Raw genomic sequence first — 12,306 nt, 5'->3', positions numbered from 1 at the left:
GGCTATAAGCGGGATACAGCGTGAAGCTAACCAAAGAAAAAAACTAAAGTGTAAACTCTCAAAATATTCGTTTTGCAACAGTTTGGTTCAATTTTATTTTCACGGCAATAATTCAGTATAATACATATGCTGTGTAAGTGCACTTACTTCCTGGACACCACCTTTGGAGCAGATGGCGCAAAAAAAGGAAAAAGAGTGAAATCTCGATACAAATAAATTGTTAGCACACCCCGAGGCACTTTATCGTGCCCATTGCCTTTTGTTATCTTGACCGATTCTATGCGAGGTGTTTTAATGTATTCAAGATTGATATTGCTAGATATTTTATAGTTGCTGCGAAAAATAAACTTTTTTTTTCACCTTTTGATTTGATAGGTATCTATCGTATAGAGATAAAAATCTTATTATTTTTATGTTTTTGTTTATTTTTAATATAAATTTATAAATTGTTTTAATTTTTGTACGTATTTATGAAATCAAAAAGTGAAATATTTAAAATTCTTAACACTAAAGAGTGATTGGTTAAAACCAATACCCCCATACGATTAGAGGCTGTGTTTTAGCTGCTCTGAATGACGGACGTTGAAGTACAGTAGTAGCGAATTCAATTCCTGATTGAATCAAATATCTTATAATTTACTCTTATAATAAGAAAATATATTCTCAAAGAAACTCTAGAAATAAATTTCATTGAACACGTCAATATCAGAGCTGCCGCCGCACGTCCCCTACTTTTGGAAGATAACAATACGCATTGAAACAGGTGCCAACTCACTCGCTGTAGTGTCGACCAGCATTCTTCTAGCGTCCGCTCACTTATGCTCTGACCGGACCTCGCTTGTTGCTAAATTAAGAGGAAAAAACAAGAAATTAGTATAAACATTATATTCTGAACAACATAGCAGAACGTAGTGACGAATCACTATTTTCTTTTTCGTACTGTTATAGCGAATACGACACAAGAAGCTTTGAGATGAATAAATTGCATAATGAAATTCTTATGAGTATTATAACCATGGTAGGGGTCTTTGAAGGATACTTTACGTAAGCTTTATTATTTTTATTTATAAATAAGAATCGATTTCTGTTTATCATAGAAAATGTTAATGTTCCAGTAAATGGCTCAAGCAAAATTAAATATTTTTTTAAGAATTTAAAATTTAATATGATATTACATTTAGAGTTAACTTTCAAAATGACAAATCGACTAGTTAATAATAATAATACTTACGAAAACTGGATTATTTTTGAAACTTTTAAACTCCACTAAGACAAATATTATAAAAATATAGACAAATATACAAACTAATGTTACAAATAGTGTTAGAAAGAAGAGTAAAATAGAAAAAGATAGTATAAGTAAGCGCCAAGACAAACTACTAGAGCTTTTAATTTGCCAGAAAAGTATTGTACAATGAGCTTTATCTATATAAAAATCTGTTTAAGACGTAAGGTGTTTGTTAGCCTCACATTCATTTGTATGAAACTATATATATTTTTTTCTTTTTTTCTCGCTCTATGCCTGAAAGGGGTAGCCAGAGGGGTAGGTCTCCATCTCTATCACCTCGTCCACTATCATCAATCGTTGTTGATGTTTAGACTTTGGTGTACATATTGGTGCAACAATGACATATTTGCGCGTTTTGAAACGTGGTAAGAGACTCAATATAAATTTGTTATTAGTATATCCGCGATGACCCACATTTCCATATTGAATTATTTTTTTAAAAAAAGTAGTTTTTACTTTAACTAAAGTAAAAACATTTTTTTAATACTAATTTAACTAAATTAGGTGTTTTTTTAAAGTCCAATTAAATCATTGTTGCACTAAATGAGCCTATGTGATATATTTATTTAGCAATTCTATTATTTATTAAATCACTGTGAAGATAAAGCTTATTGAAAAAGCAAAAGAAAATTTGCGGAAATTCATTCGAAATGTGTACCTAAAATATAATAAATATTACTTATTAACATACATAACCTGCCACTTATTTTGATAATGTTTAATATAAAAAAAAAATAATTGATTTACCGTCCTCTTTTTAGTTTTACTTTAACTACTAATTGCTTATTTGTATTCAGTATAAAGATTTTTTTATTCCCCCGCTTTGTAAGTAGATACTACTATAATAAGAGAAAAAATAAAACAAAAGAAAGCTAATGTTAACATACTTCATTCCCTAATGTTCAAAAAATTGCGTGTTTAGTGGCGGAATTTAGCGCCGCGTTTTATCTACCAGAGCCAATGTAGTTGTAAATAGAAAGGTTGAAATCGATATAGCTATATACATATGAACATATATATATGTAGAACTGTATATAGATATAAATGATAAATAATCGATTATATGTACGAATAATTTATTTAATATCTAATAGTCTCTACATTAAAGTTATTAAAAGAAGTAACAAGGCACGTAATTACGCGGTTTTAGGTCAATCGCCAGCTAAAATCTATATTATGAAGGTAAATTTTATATGTTATAGAAGTATTTTTATGAGTACTAGTTGTCGCCCTTGACTTTCTTTAAGTATTTACTTTATTAATAATATTTTTTCAGTAAATAAGGATACGATTAAAAATAATAGATAAAACGCGGCGTTAAGTTCCGCCACTCAACTCGCCATATTTTAATATTTATCGAATCTAGAACCTTCACCTAAAGTATACTTATATTTTTCTTAATAAATTTTAATAATTAGATGTCTATAATTTTATTAAGCGATGTTCTTACGCGATTAGCAATATCATTACAAATGACCTTATAGAAGCGATTTTTATTAACCGGTTAATAAGTGTTTGAATAAATAATAAATGTATACTATAAAATATACATATATGCAGTTGATACATCATATAAAACGATAGTCGTGGATTGAAATATGTCGCAATTTTTCTCATGATTTTATTAAGTCTAGTGACGGGATGCGGCGTTAAGTTACGTTTCTTGTTATGCAATGACAAAAAAATAATAAAAATAGAAACCATAATAGTTTATCAGACAGTTGGTTTTCTATTCCCTAAAATGACATGATGTCTGTGTTGAATATATTGACTTTACGTTAATTTCAGATCTCCACCAGGGAAATTAAATATTTTAATTTCTGCGGTCTGGTAACACGATAAAAACCGGCGTTGAATTTCGCCATTCAACAGGCAATGTCTTGAAAATTGGGCAGACATTAGATAGCAGTGTCTTAACACTACGTTCCTTCTGCCTAACCTGGTAATGGAACCTGTGGTAGGCGGAATACAGCGCGAAGCCGACAAAAAAATCACAACTTACCTACAGGAAAAATCTTAAGTTATTATTGCGCATTATAATTACTTGACAAGTTCTAAAGATATCTATAAAAAATAATTAATTATTACTAATATACAGCTCTGACGTCCAACTTATACGCTTTACATCATATATTTTCTTATGACGTGTGTTTATTTATTATTTTAAATTATTATTATGATTTTTTTTAAATTCACAATATATTCTAAACATAGGAGGGTAGAAAGTTCTTTTTTTCGCTTTAGAAAGAAAAACCGTAGCGTTGGATTCCGCCGCAAAACACACAATATCTCAATATCTTTTTTAAAGTGAATAATGAAATATTAAAAATTAGTTTTTCTCTTCTCGAATAAAAAAGAAAATATTTTATTAAAACTTTGATAAGTCGAACAAAGCCACGATCGAAGGTTAGTTTAAGATAAAAATCCTAATAGACGATCGACAACTTTTATTCTACGGTTTAAGTAGTGACATGTGGGCTCTTTTCATTAAATTCAATTGTTAAATTGACGTGAAGGAATTTTCTATCAAAAAGTTTTATTGGGTTTTTAACCTTTTATCACAAAAAAGCGCTGTTTTTATAATATTATTTCTATAGCTGTAGAGTATGTTGAAGGCACTTATCTCATGAAATAGTTATTCCAATTTAATATTTTTTTGATATAGTCCATTTATGAGGGAAGGACCTAGGCTATATCTTAATAAGTAATCATTTCGGTGTAAACTGCAGTCCTAGTAATCTCAAGTATATAGGATGTCACGTGTTGTAAACTTCTTTTTCAGGCGAAGCCGGAAATAATAGCTAGTATGATATACTCGTACGTGTTTCTTTTAGTTTTTTTTTCTAATTATTTTTTATCATATATTCATCGTATTAAGAATATAAATAAGAGTCAAAGATATTTTTTTTAATTCCGCAAAATTTTCGAATGAATTTCCAAGCGCAGTAGTGGAGATAAGAAAAGAAGATAAATAATTACATCAATATTGAGGCTATTCAGGAAATTTACCAATGCGAAGGGCAGCACGTTGCGGTCGCCCAGCGGGGCTTCCCCGGACGGCGATTGCTGTGGCTGTAGCAATAAGTTTTATTATTATTATATCTGTATAAATATCTGTAAATAGTAATAAAATGTGAGAAACTTCTCTTTATATTTTTAGGTACATTTATAATATTAAAATAGCAATACCAATTTACGTAATAAAATAAATATTACTTGTAACTTCAACTTAATTCAAGTTTTGTCAAAATAATTGAAAAATATTTAGTACAAATTCAAAATAAAATAATTAAAATGTTTTTGTTTGTAATATGATTCTATTTAGTCTAAGCCGTATCCGTTAGGCATCACAATGAATATCGATACAATTGTTATTATATTTTGACGTAAACAACGTCTAACATGACAACATGCACAATGCACATGCATGCCCATGCGTTTATATATTGTATGAAGAAAACATAACTTCACAAATAAATATCAAAATGTAAATCCAAATTCAGTTTTTTTAAAATATTGTAATAAAAAATGTAATGTAGCGAGATTTGAATCGGCGTCTCTTGAATATATTTTAATAGAGAGCTAGAGTTCACCATCCAAAAATTATAAAATTTTAATTCAATTTATTTACTATCCTAATAAAAAAAAGAAAGAAAATCGCAAAACTACTTTAAATACGAAAAAAAAGCATAAAATCGACTCACACAAAAAATAAAAAAACTTTAACTATAGGCGACGGACGATAAACTACACTGATGTAAACTACTGACATAACTAAATTTCTTTTAAAAATCTTTAAAAATCTTAGCATGTAAATAACACTTTCAAACACAAAAAAGATACACTTGCTACTTTGAAATACTAGAAAAGCTCAAAATTCACTCAAAAAAAGGCAAAAAAATCCAAACAAGATAAAGATATAAAAAATATTATTTACATCAACTTTATTGATTGACGATAGTAAATTTACCAGTGCGAATGGCACGAGGCTCCTCTCGCTCATCGTGGAGTCCGCTGACGGGGACTGCTGTTGCTGCTTCCGGTGGAAACGGAAAAATATTATTATAATAAATATACTAATCTTATTTATATTTTGCAATAATAATAATAACAATAAATGACATATTATTTATTTTCATTTTTTCAGACATTTTTTGCAGTTTCACGCTTTTCCCGTATGAAAGAGTAGGCAGAGAGAACCCTGTTCAATATTTTCCGCCCAAATTTTAAAATATTGCGAAGTGAGAGACAGCTGTATTTAATATAACACTTTTGTCTATCAGATAGAGGATTTAGAAAATTGTGATTTTTCACGTTTTCCATATCATGAAAGGTAAAGAGTACTTCCATTTTTAGAACTAGAAAGTATTAGCTCAACTTAACCATAAGTTTTCATAAGTACATGGGAGAAACGAAAATATTAAAAATTTAAGCATTACATCGGGTAAGAATTGAATCCACTAACATCATGGTAACAAAATCTTCCTATTACCACAATTTTTCTATTGATTATTTTTATAAAGGTATGAGAACGTACGCATTAAAAATCATGCTAATAATATTCTAAATCACAGAATTAAATCTCAAATATATCACAGAGCACTTCATAAATAACACTTATATTTTGTTAGCAAACACTCCAACTGACACACGAGGAGCGTAAAAATACGAATAAAGCAAATTTTAATTAACCGTTGTTCCAAAAAAACTAACCGCAAAAGTTCAACTGGTCCGCGTCGAACCGTTAAATCTTAATTTACTATAAAAACTATTATGAATGCGAAATACGAATATCGAGAACCGGTTCCTAAGCAAACAATGCTAAAACAAAAAAATTGGAACAGATTCGCAGCAACAAATAACTGTCATCACCCCTTTCGTGAAACAAAGCGACTTAAAAAAATTTGAAAAAATAAAATTACAATGAGCCCCTAATCCGAGCCGTGGGAACCCGACAAATGCTTACCTTGAACGAATATGAAACTAATTTAAAAAGTAATTTTTGTTTCAGTTCACAAATTTTAATTTTAAAATACATGCTATGCACAGCTTTGCATTTAACTTCCGTTTTGTAATAAATGACAATTTGAAATTTTTCAAATTATAATTTGAAACTTTTAATGTTCTAGCATTATTATTTTTTATTTAGGCTGTATAGATTGCTACCTTCGTCAAAAATGTACATATCAAACAAATATTAGCCAACTGTCAAAAAGCAAACGTATATTATTTTAGTACAAAAAAGGTGGTGATTTTATAGAAATATTAAACAATGATATCGGGTTAATAAAATTATCACTGATTAATGTAATCAGTAAATTTTACATATCCTTTGTGGGGCCGGATGCGACAGAAGGACAAAAACGATTTAATAATATGTATGACGGCCCTTAACCCTTTCTTAACAAAAGCTTCACAACATGTTGCTGGTGCGTCTTGTCTTTTTTTTAAGGAAATAGCGATCATTCAAATTCGAAACGAGTTTTTAGACCTCTGAGGTCAGTCTATCGATATGTTTTGGTGAAGATACACGTACGCGTTATATTATTAAATTATTCTCCTATATTTATTTAAATTTTTATTAGTTTGTGTGTTTTGGAAAGTGCAACGGATAGTGATTTGACGAACTACTCGTATAATGAAAATTAGAGTTATGTATACGGAACTTTCCTAAATGCAGTCGTTAAAAATTTGATTTTTTTTGTAATTCCCAAAAAAATATTTTTAAAAGTCTAATATTTCCTAATTTGAATGATTTCCTAAACATTTTTGCGTTTCAACTTGTAAGGTTGCCGGCGGGCCGCGTAAGACGATCTGACTCATATTTTATGATTTTTATGATTCATCTCCTAAAAAAATGCTTTTATTTCAATATATTTCACTGTTTTTCTTGTAACATTTATTACCGTTAATAAAATAAGAAAAATTATAATATATATTTTTTCAAACTGTAACTATATTCAAGCCTAATATTTCTAATTGAATAACACTTCCTAAATTTATTAAAAAAATGCAACTAACCTGGATTTCATTGACCAGTTTTTCTGCCAACATCTTGTGGTCAGGAGTGGCGGGTGGCTGAGGAGTTGGGGGCGCCGGTCCTGGCTGGGTATTCTCGACCTGCTCCTGCAGGGGGGACTCAGGACGGCTTCTGTTCCAAAAGTCCTGCATCTTGAACCTCTGAGCTTCCGTTTGCAAGGTCGGTATGTGTAAAGACAGAGGTGCAGCGCGAAGGTCCAAGGCACTGCCTCCAGCAGCTGCCTCGTTGCCCTCTGCCGCAGTCATCTTGAAGGAGTTGTGCAGCCAGCTGGCCACGAAGTTCTCCTCCTCCTTGGGCGGCTCCAGGAGTCGCGGGTACGGCGGCGCGGCGCCCGGTTCGAATGCGCCCTCGCCGCCGACCGCCTCGCCTTCCTCCGCTATTTTTGGTACTTTTGCCTCCCGCGGTGAGTCCTCTACTTCCGTCTTCCGATACTCATGGAGGTCCCTGTACCTCTCCTGGAGCGCTAGGGATATGTTCTCATTGAAGTACTTCAACATTAATTCCAGCTTCGGGCGTATCGTCACAAGGAATTCATGCGACGGTCGCCGCGCGGACCTGTAAAGAGCTGGCGGTCAGTGCTCGCGAGTCAGGCCGCGTGTTTACGGTGTCGCGAGGGTCGGGAAAGCGGAAGCGGACCTCCTCGAGGCGCGGGCGGGCGACGACTAACTTCTTGGTGGAAAACTTGAGCGCCGCGACGCTTTCTTGCGGGGCGGGGCGGACGCGCGCGTCGGCCGAAGACGCCGCTCCAACTAGCAAGACGCGGCGCCGCCCCCGCCGCCTTAGACGCCGCCAAGAACATCCCCTCCGGCGTCGCGCCCGCGCGCGCCCGCTCGCGCCCCGCGACAGGCGCACGCGCCCCGCGATTTTTCCGCGGAAAAATGTGTCCGGTCAAGGAAAAGACGCCGCCGTGCCCGCTCGGACCTCGCTCGGACCGCAACTATCAGCGAGGGCGCCCTCTCGCTCGCCGCCGCCCGGCGCCCGCACCCTCGCGCCACCCGCGTTAGACAAGGACGGATATCGCAATTTTTTCTAAGCCGCTATTAGTGAGGGAGGAAATAGAAAAGAATGGGTTCTTTCTGATTTTTTTCTTATTGCTCTGTCTCGCTCTCTCCGAGGGGTTTTGTATAGCGTCGTTTTGTTCGGAGTTTTTATTATTTCTTTCCGTGCCGCCTACTTTACTATTGAATTTTTTTCATGTTCAGGCGGAGCTTAGCATGGGATTTGGCCAACGGCCTCTAATTGCTGAGTTTTTATTTCATTTTTACCTAAACTTGGAAAGTTTTTAAGATTACACCTACCGCTTGTTGGACTTTAAGCTTTACAGATCGAGTAACATTTATAAATGTTTATTGTATAACATGATTTATATAAAAATAGTCAGTAGCACTAGGTACTACCACTACACTGTACTCTAATATCATAAGAACAACTATTTTATGCAACTGACTGAAATTTTTTTTTACGACTGACTGAAGTATTCTTTTTACGCTCTAGGTGTAAGTCGTCAAAGAAAATTTCTCATGCACAAACTTTTCTCATCGCTACCCCACGACAGATGGCGTAGCTCGCTACGAAAACCTCTACGATAGTACTAAGATATCAGATTAGTTTTATTATAAATAGCGATTTTATATTAACTGAATATAGAATTATTTTATTTTATTCAATTATCTATGGGATATTTATTTATTTAATACAAATTGTAAAAAGAAAAGAAATTAAATATAGTATAAAGTTGTTATTTTATATGAAGTTTTAATAAAGTATTTATATAATTGGATAATTGTTTTAATGACCCTTCTTTTTAAGCAAACGAATTAATCAAAAACATTTTAACGCCAAATTTTGAGACATGTTTGTTTAGTGGCGGAACTCAACAACGTGCTTTGTCTTATAACCGAAACCGAAACCGACTGAGTAAGCGAAAATAATTTATTCCACTAAGTGGAAAATGTATCCACAACCGTCGCGCTTACAGTCAAACATTGTGTCTCTTGTTTTTTTGTGAAAAATGAAAAAAAGAAAAAAGAATGAAAATGAAAAATGAATCTCATACTATTGTAATTCTATACAAATGTATTCATTTATAATGATTTTTAATGACGCAGGCGGAGTCACGGCCAGCCGCCAGTGATGTACAAATGATAACATTAATACATACATAATGACAGGCGTGGCCGTAATGTATGGGAATGTTTTTTTTTACGGTCCGTAAACACGATTGTTCTAGTAGACGAGACGAATATACTTATACTATACAAGTAATATATAAGGCGGAAATGATCATTACCGATTATTACCGTGGATATATTTTTTGGTTTTTTTTTTAAATAATAATAGTTAGCAGAGAAACAAGATAAATAATTATTATCGATTTTTACTCAGGTAATATATTTTTTTCTTTTAATGTTTTTTTAGTTTAAGCTTAATTGTAGGGTTTGTATCGAAGCTTAAGGGTTTTAATCTAAGATTAGAGGTTTGAGTATGAATTAAATTAACAAAAAATAATTTAATGTTCTTTTATAGATATAAGATAAATATGTTACAGTAAATGATTTAACGTTTTCGAAATATTATTTGCAAATCAATTTTTACTTAAATACCTGAAACTTGTTTTTTCAGTGCACATAGCACTGCTATCGAAAATAATATATTCTCTTGTATAAATACTAATAAAACCTTCTAAATGCCTTTAAAAAACATGTATAAAATAGTAATATTAAAGCTAAATAACAAATATAAAATTGACTAATTTTTATCAATCCAAATATTTAACTAATATGAGAACCAAGAATTTCGATAAGAACCTGAAGTAATGAAAATAATGAAAAGCAGTGGTTCTTATCTAAATCACAACCCTTTTAGATAAATGAAACAACCCTTTCTTTGACGCAAACCGTTGCAACTTCTATAAGAACCTATAGTAAGTTTTTTATATGTAGGTATTTACTTAAACAACAGAAAAAAAAGATAATAATTATGGCTTAAAAAACAAAAAAAAATTAAAATAAATAATAAAAAAAAATTCGAGTGGAGTGTCTTAACTATGTTCCCAAGTTCCCTCTGCTTTTCCTGTACGTATGATACAACGTGGAGCTAAAAAATAATAAAACATAATATTATATGTTCATTTGGTGACAACAATGATGTATGTATTAAAGCTTTTTTTAAATATTGCAGGAGACGCGATCAAAGTTTATGAAAAAAAAAATGCAATTGCATCATTGTTGCACCAGGCGAGTGATAAAGTCTATAATATTAATTTAATTTATTTTTTCATAATTCTAATAAAAAGTAAGTACTTATCCACTGCAATCTAAAATTTACCATAAAGTCGTTGTCTTAGCTAAGTATTAAAAAGAAACGTCAATAATAATTATTAATATAAAAAAATACATTTCGATCTAACCCCTCATGTAGCTGACCATCTGTTATTAGTTTATGATATTAAGAAATAAAACACGGACAGACGGGCGAAGTAAAGTAATATCCGGTCACATAAAGTTCGGCCTCCTTCGTTATAGCTTTGGGGGGTAGCTGTACCTAAATGTGGGCTTGTGTCCGCTGATGGTTACAAGTTCAACTCTCTATTGGGGTAATCAAAATGTATGTTTACTTTTTGAGAAAGCGTATAAAGTTTTTTTAGTTTTTTTTTAGATAAAACCTAATGAGAGATTAGGTAACCTAACTCTAGAGGCAGGAAACGAAAATAATCATACCCCCATGGGGATCGAACCCACAATCATCGCGTTCTCATCCAGGCACTGCATCCCAATAGATAAAACTATACTTATAGTACCTACAAAATATTATTTTCCTTCACGAACCTGAGAAATATGTTTTTCTCAGACTTCGCAATTGTATCAGTTTTTAAACATGACACACTGATTGTGACCTTTGTAACCCATAAATACGTTAAAGTAGGTAAACTACTAACATTTAAGATTTGTTCAAGCTAGATATCGATTGCTGATTACATAGTGTAATAAAACTCTGTATAATTTATTTAACTTAATTTTATTACTAATTTTAATTAAAATAATTTATTATTTTATTATATTTTTTTAATTTATTAAATAGTATCGGTATGAAATTGATATGGTAGTGGAGGAAATATCAATAAGTCACTAGATTCACTATTCACTAAAAAAGCAACCAAGTGCGAGGCGAATTCGCGTAAGAAGGATTTCGTACCTTTATCTATGTAACGAACGAACGAATGAACGAACCTCAGTAATTTAAATAAAATACTTACAAGTTTAAGCCTCACAGTACTACTATCCTATATAGAACGATAGGCAGAGAGTACCTACATAGTGCGCAAAACACTCCGTTCCTCATTTTCATCCCAGTTTTCAATACAACATGTATTGAGTAGTGGAACTCAACGCCACACTTTGTCTTGTAACGAGAACAAGAATCGAACCCACTCGAGTCACAAAATAAAGAGACGTAATTCAATATCAACTTCCGTTTAACACAGTAATCGTATCACTACATCAAATATTCCCATACAAAAATATCCATTCATTTAAACTTTCAAGTTCGCGTATCATTCATCGAAAAGCTCACAAAAAACAATAGAAAAAGTAACATTTAAGCTTCCTCCTTTCATTGAATCAGTTCCGGAATAAATAATGCAGTCATTTGACCCTTATGCAAATGATATCAAATATCTTTAGAGGAGAGCTTTTTGTTTTTTTTTCTGTTCTTCCGCAAACCGGTTATTTCCGGTATTGTCTGAAACGTCATTGTCTCCCTGAGAACAGATAAAAGATAAAAGATGCTTGTTGCAATGAAATTTGAAGTTTTTGCCAACGTGAGAACTTATCTTAGATTAAGATAATGTGTATAATTGTTTTGTTTTGTTTGTTGTTGTTATGTTGGTAGTGTGGTGGTTTACGTAATTTTTGTAAATATTATTATTGAGGCCAGTTGTGGCACAGTGTCATAAGCGTGCGACTGTAATCACGATAGA

At 32.5% G+C, this 12,306-nt stretch overlaps 1 protein-coding gene across 8 annotated transcripts in view; it reads right to left on the bottom strand.

Annotated features, from left to right (window-relative positions):
• dati (zinc finger protein datilografo) overlaps nt 1-12,306 on the bottom strand; it is a 103,641-nt gene that overhangs the window by 60,146 nt on the left and 31,189 nt on the right. For 3 of the 8 annotated variants that reach the window (XM_085201437.1, XM_085201443.1, XM_085201436.1), the window contains exons 2-5: nt 7,310-7,883; nt 5,226-5,324; nt 4,268-4,360; nt 776-844 (exon numbers count right to left, since the gene is read on the bottom strand). In XM_085201437.1, coding sequence (XP_085057563.1) covers nt 776-844; nt 4,268-4,360; nt 5,226-5,324; nt 7,310-7,825 — 777 coding nt within the window. In that variant the 5' untranslated portion in view covers nt 7,826-7,883. The remainder of the gene's footprint in view (nt 1-775; nt 845-4,267; nt 4,361-5,225; nt 5,325-7,309; nt 7,884-12,306) is intronic. The other 5 variants (XM_085201440.1, XM_085201441.1, XM_085201439.1 and 2 more) reach the window with 5 other exon arrangements.

Source organism: Heliconius melpomene, chromosome 18, assembly GCF_056956725.1.
Source record: "Heliconius melpomene rosina isolate 202511_hmr_F chromosome 18, ASM5695672v1, whole genome shotgun sequence".
NCBI classification, from domain to species: Eukaryota; Metazoa; Arthropoda; class Insecta; order Lepidoptera; family Nymphalidae; genus Heliconius; species Heliconius melpomene.
This window is presented reverse-complemented; position numbering and strand designations above follow the sequence as displayed.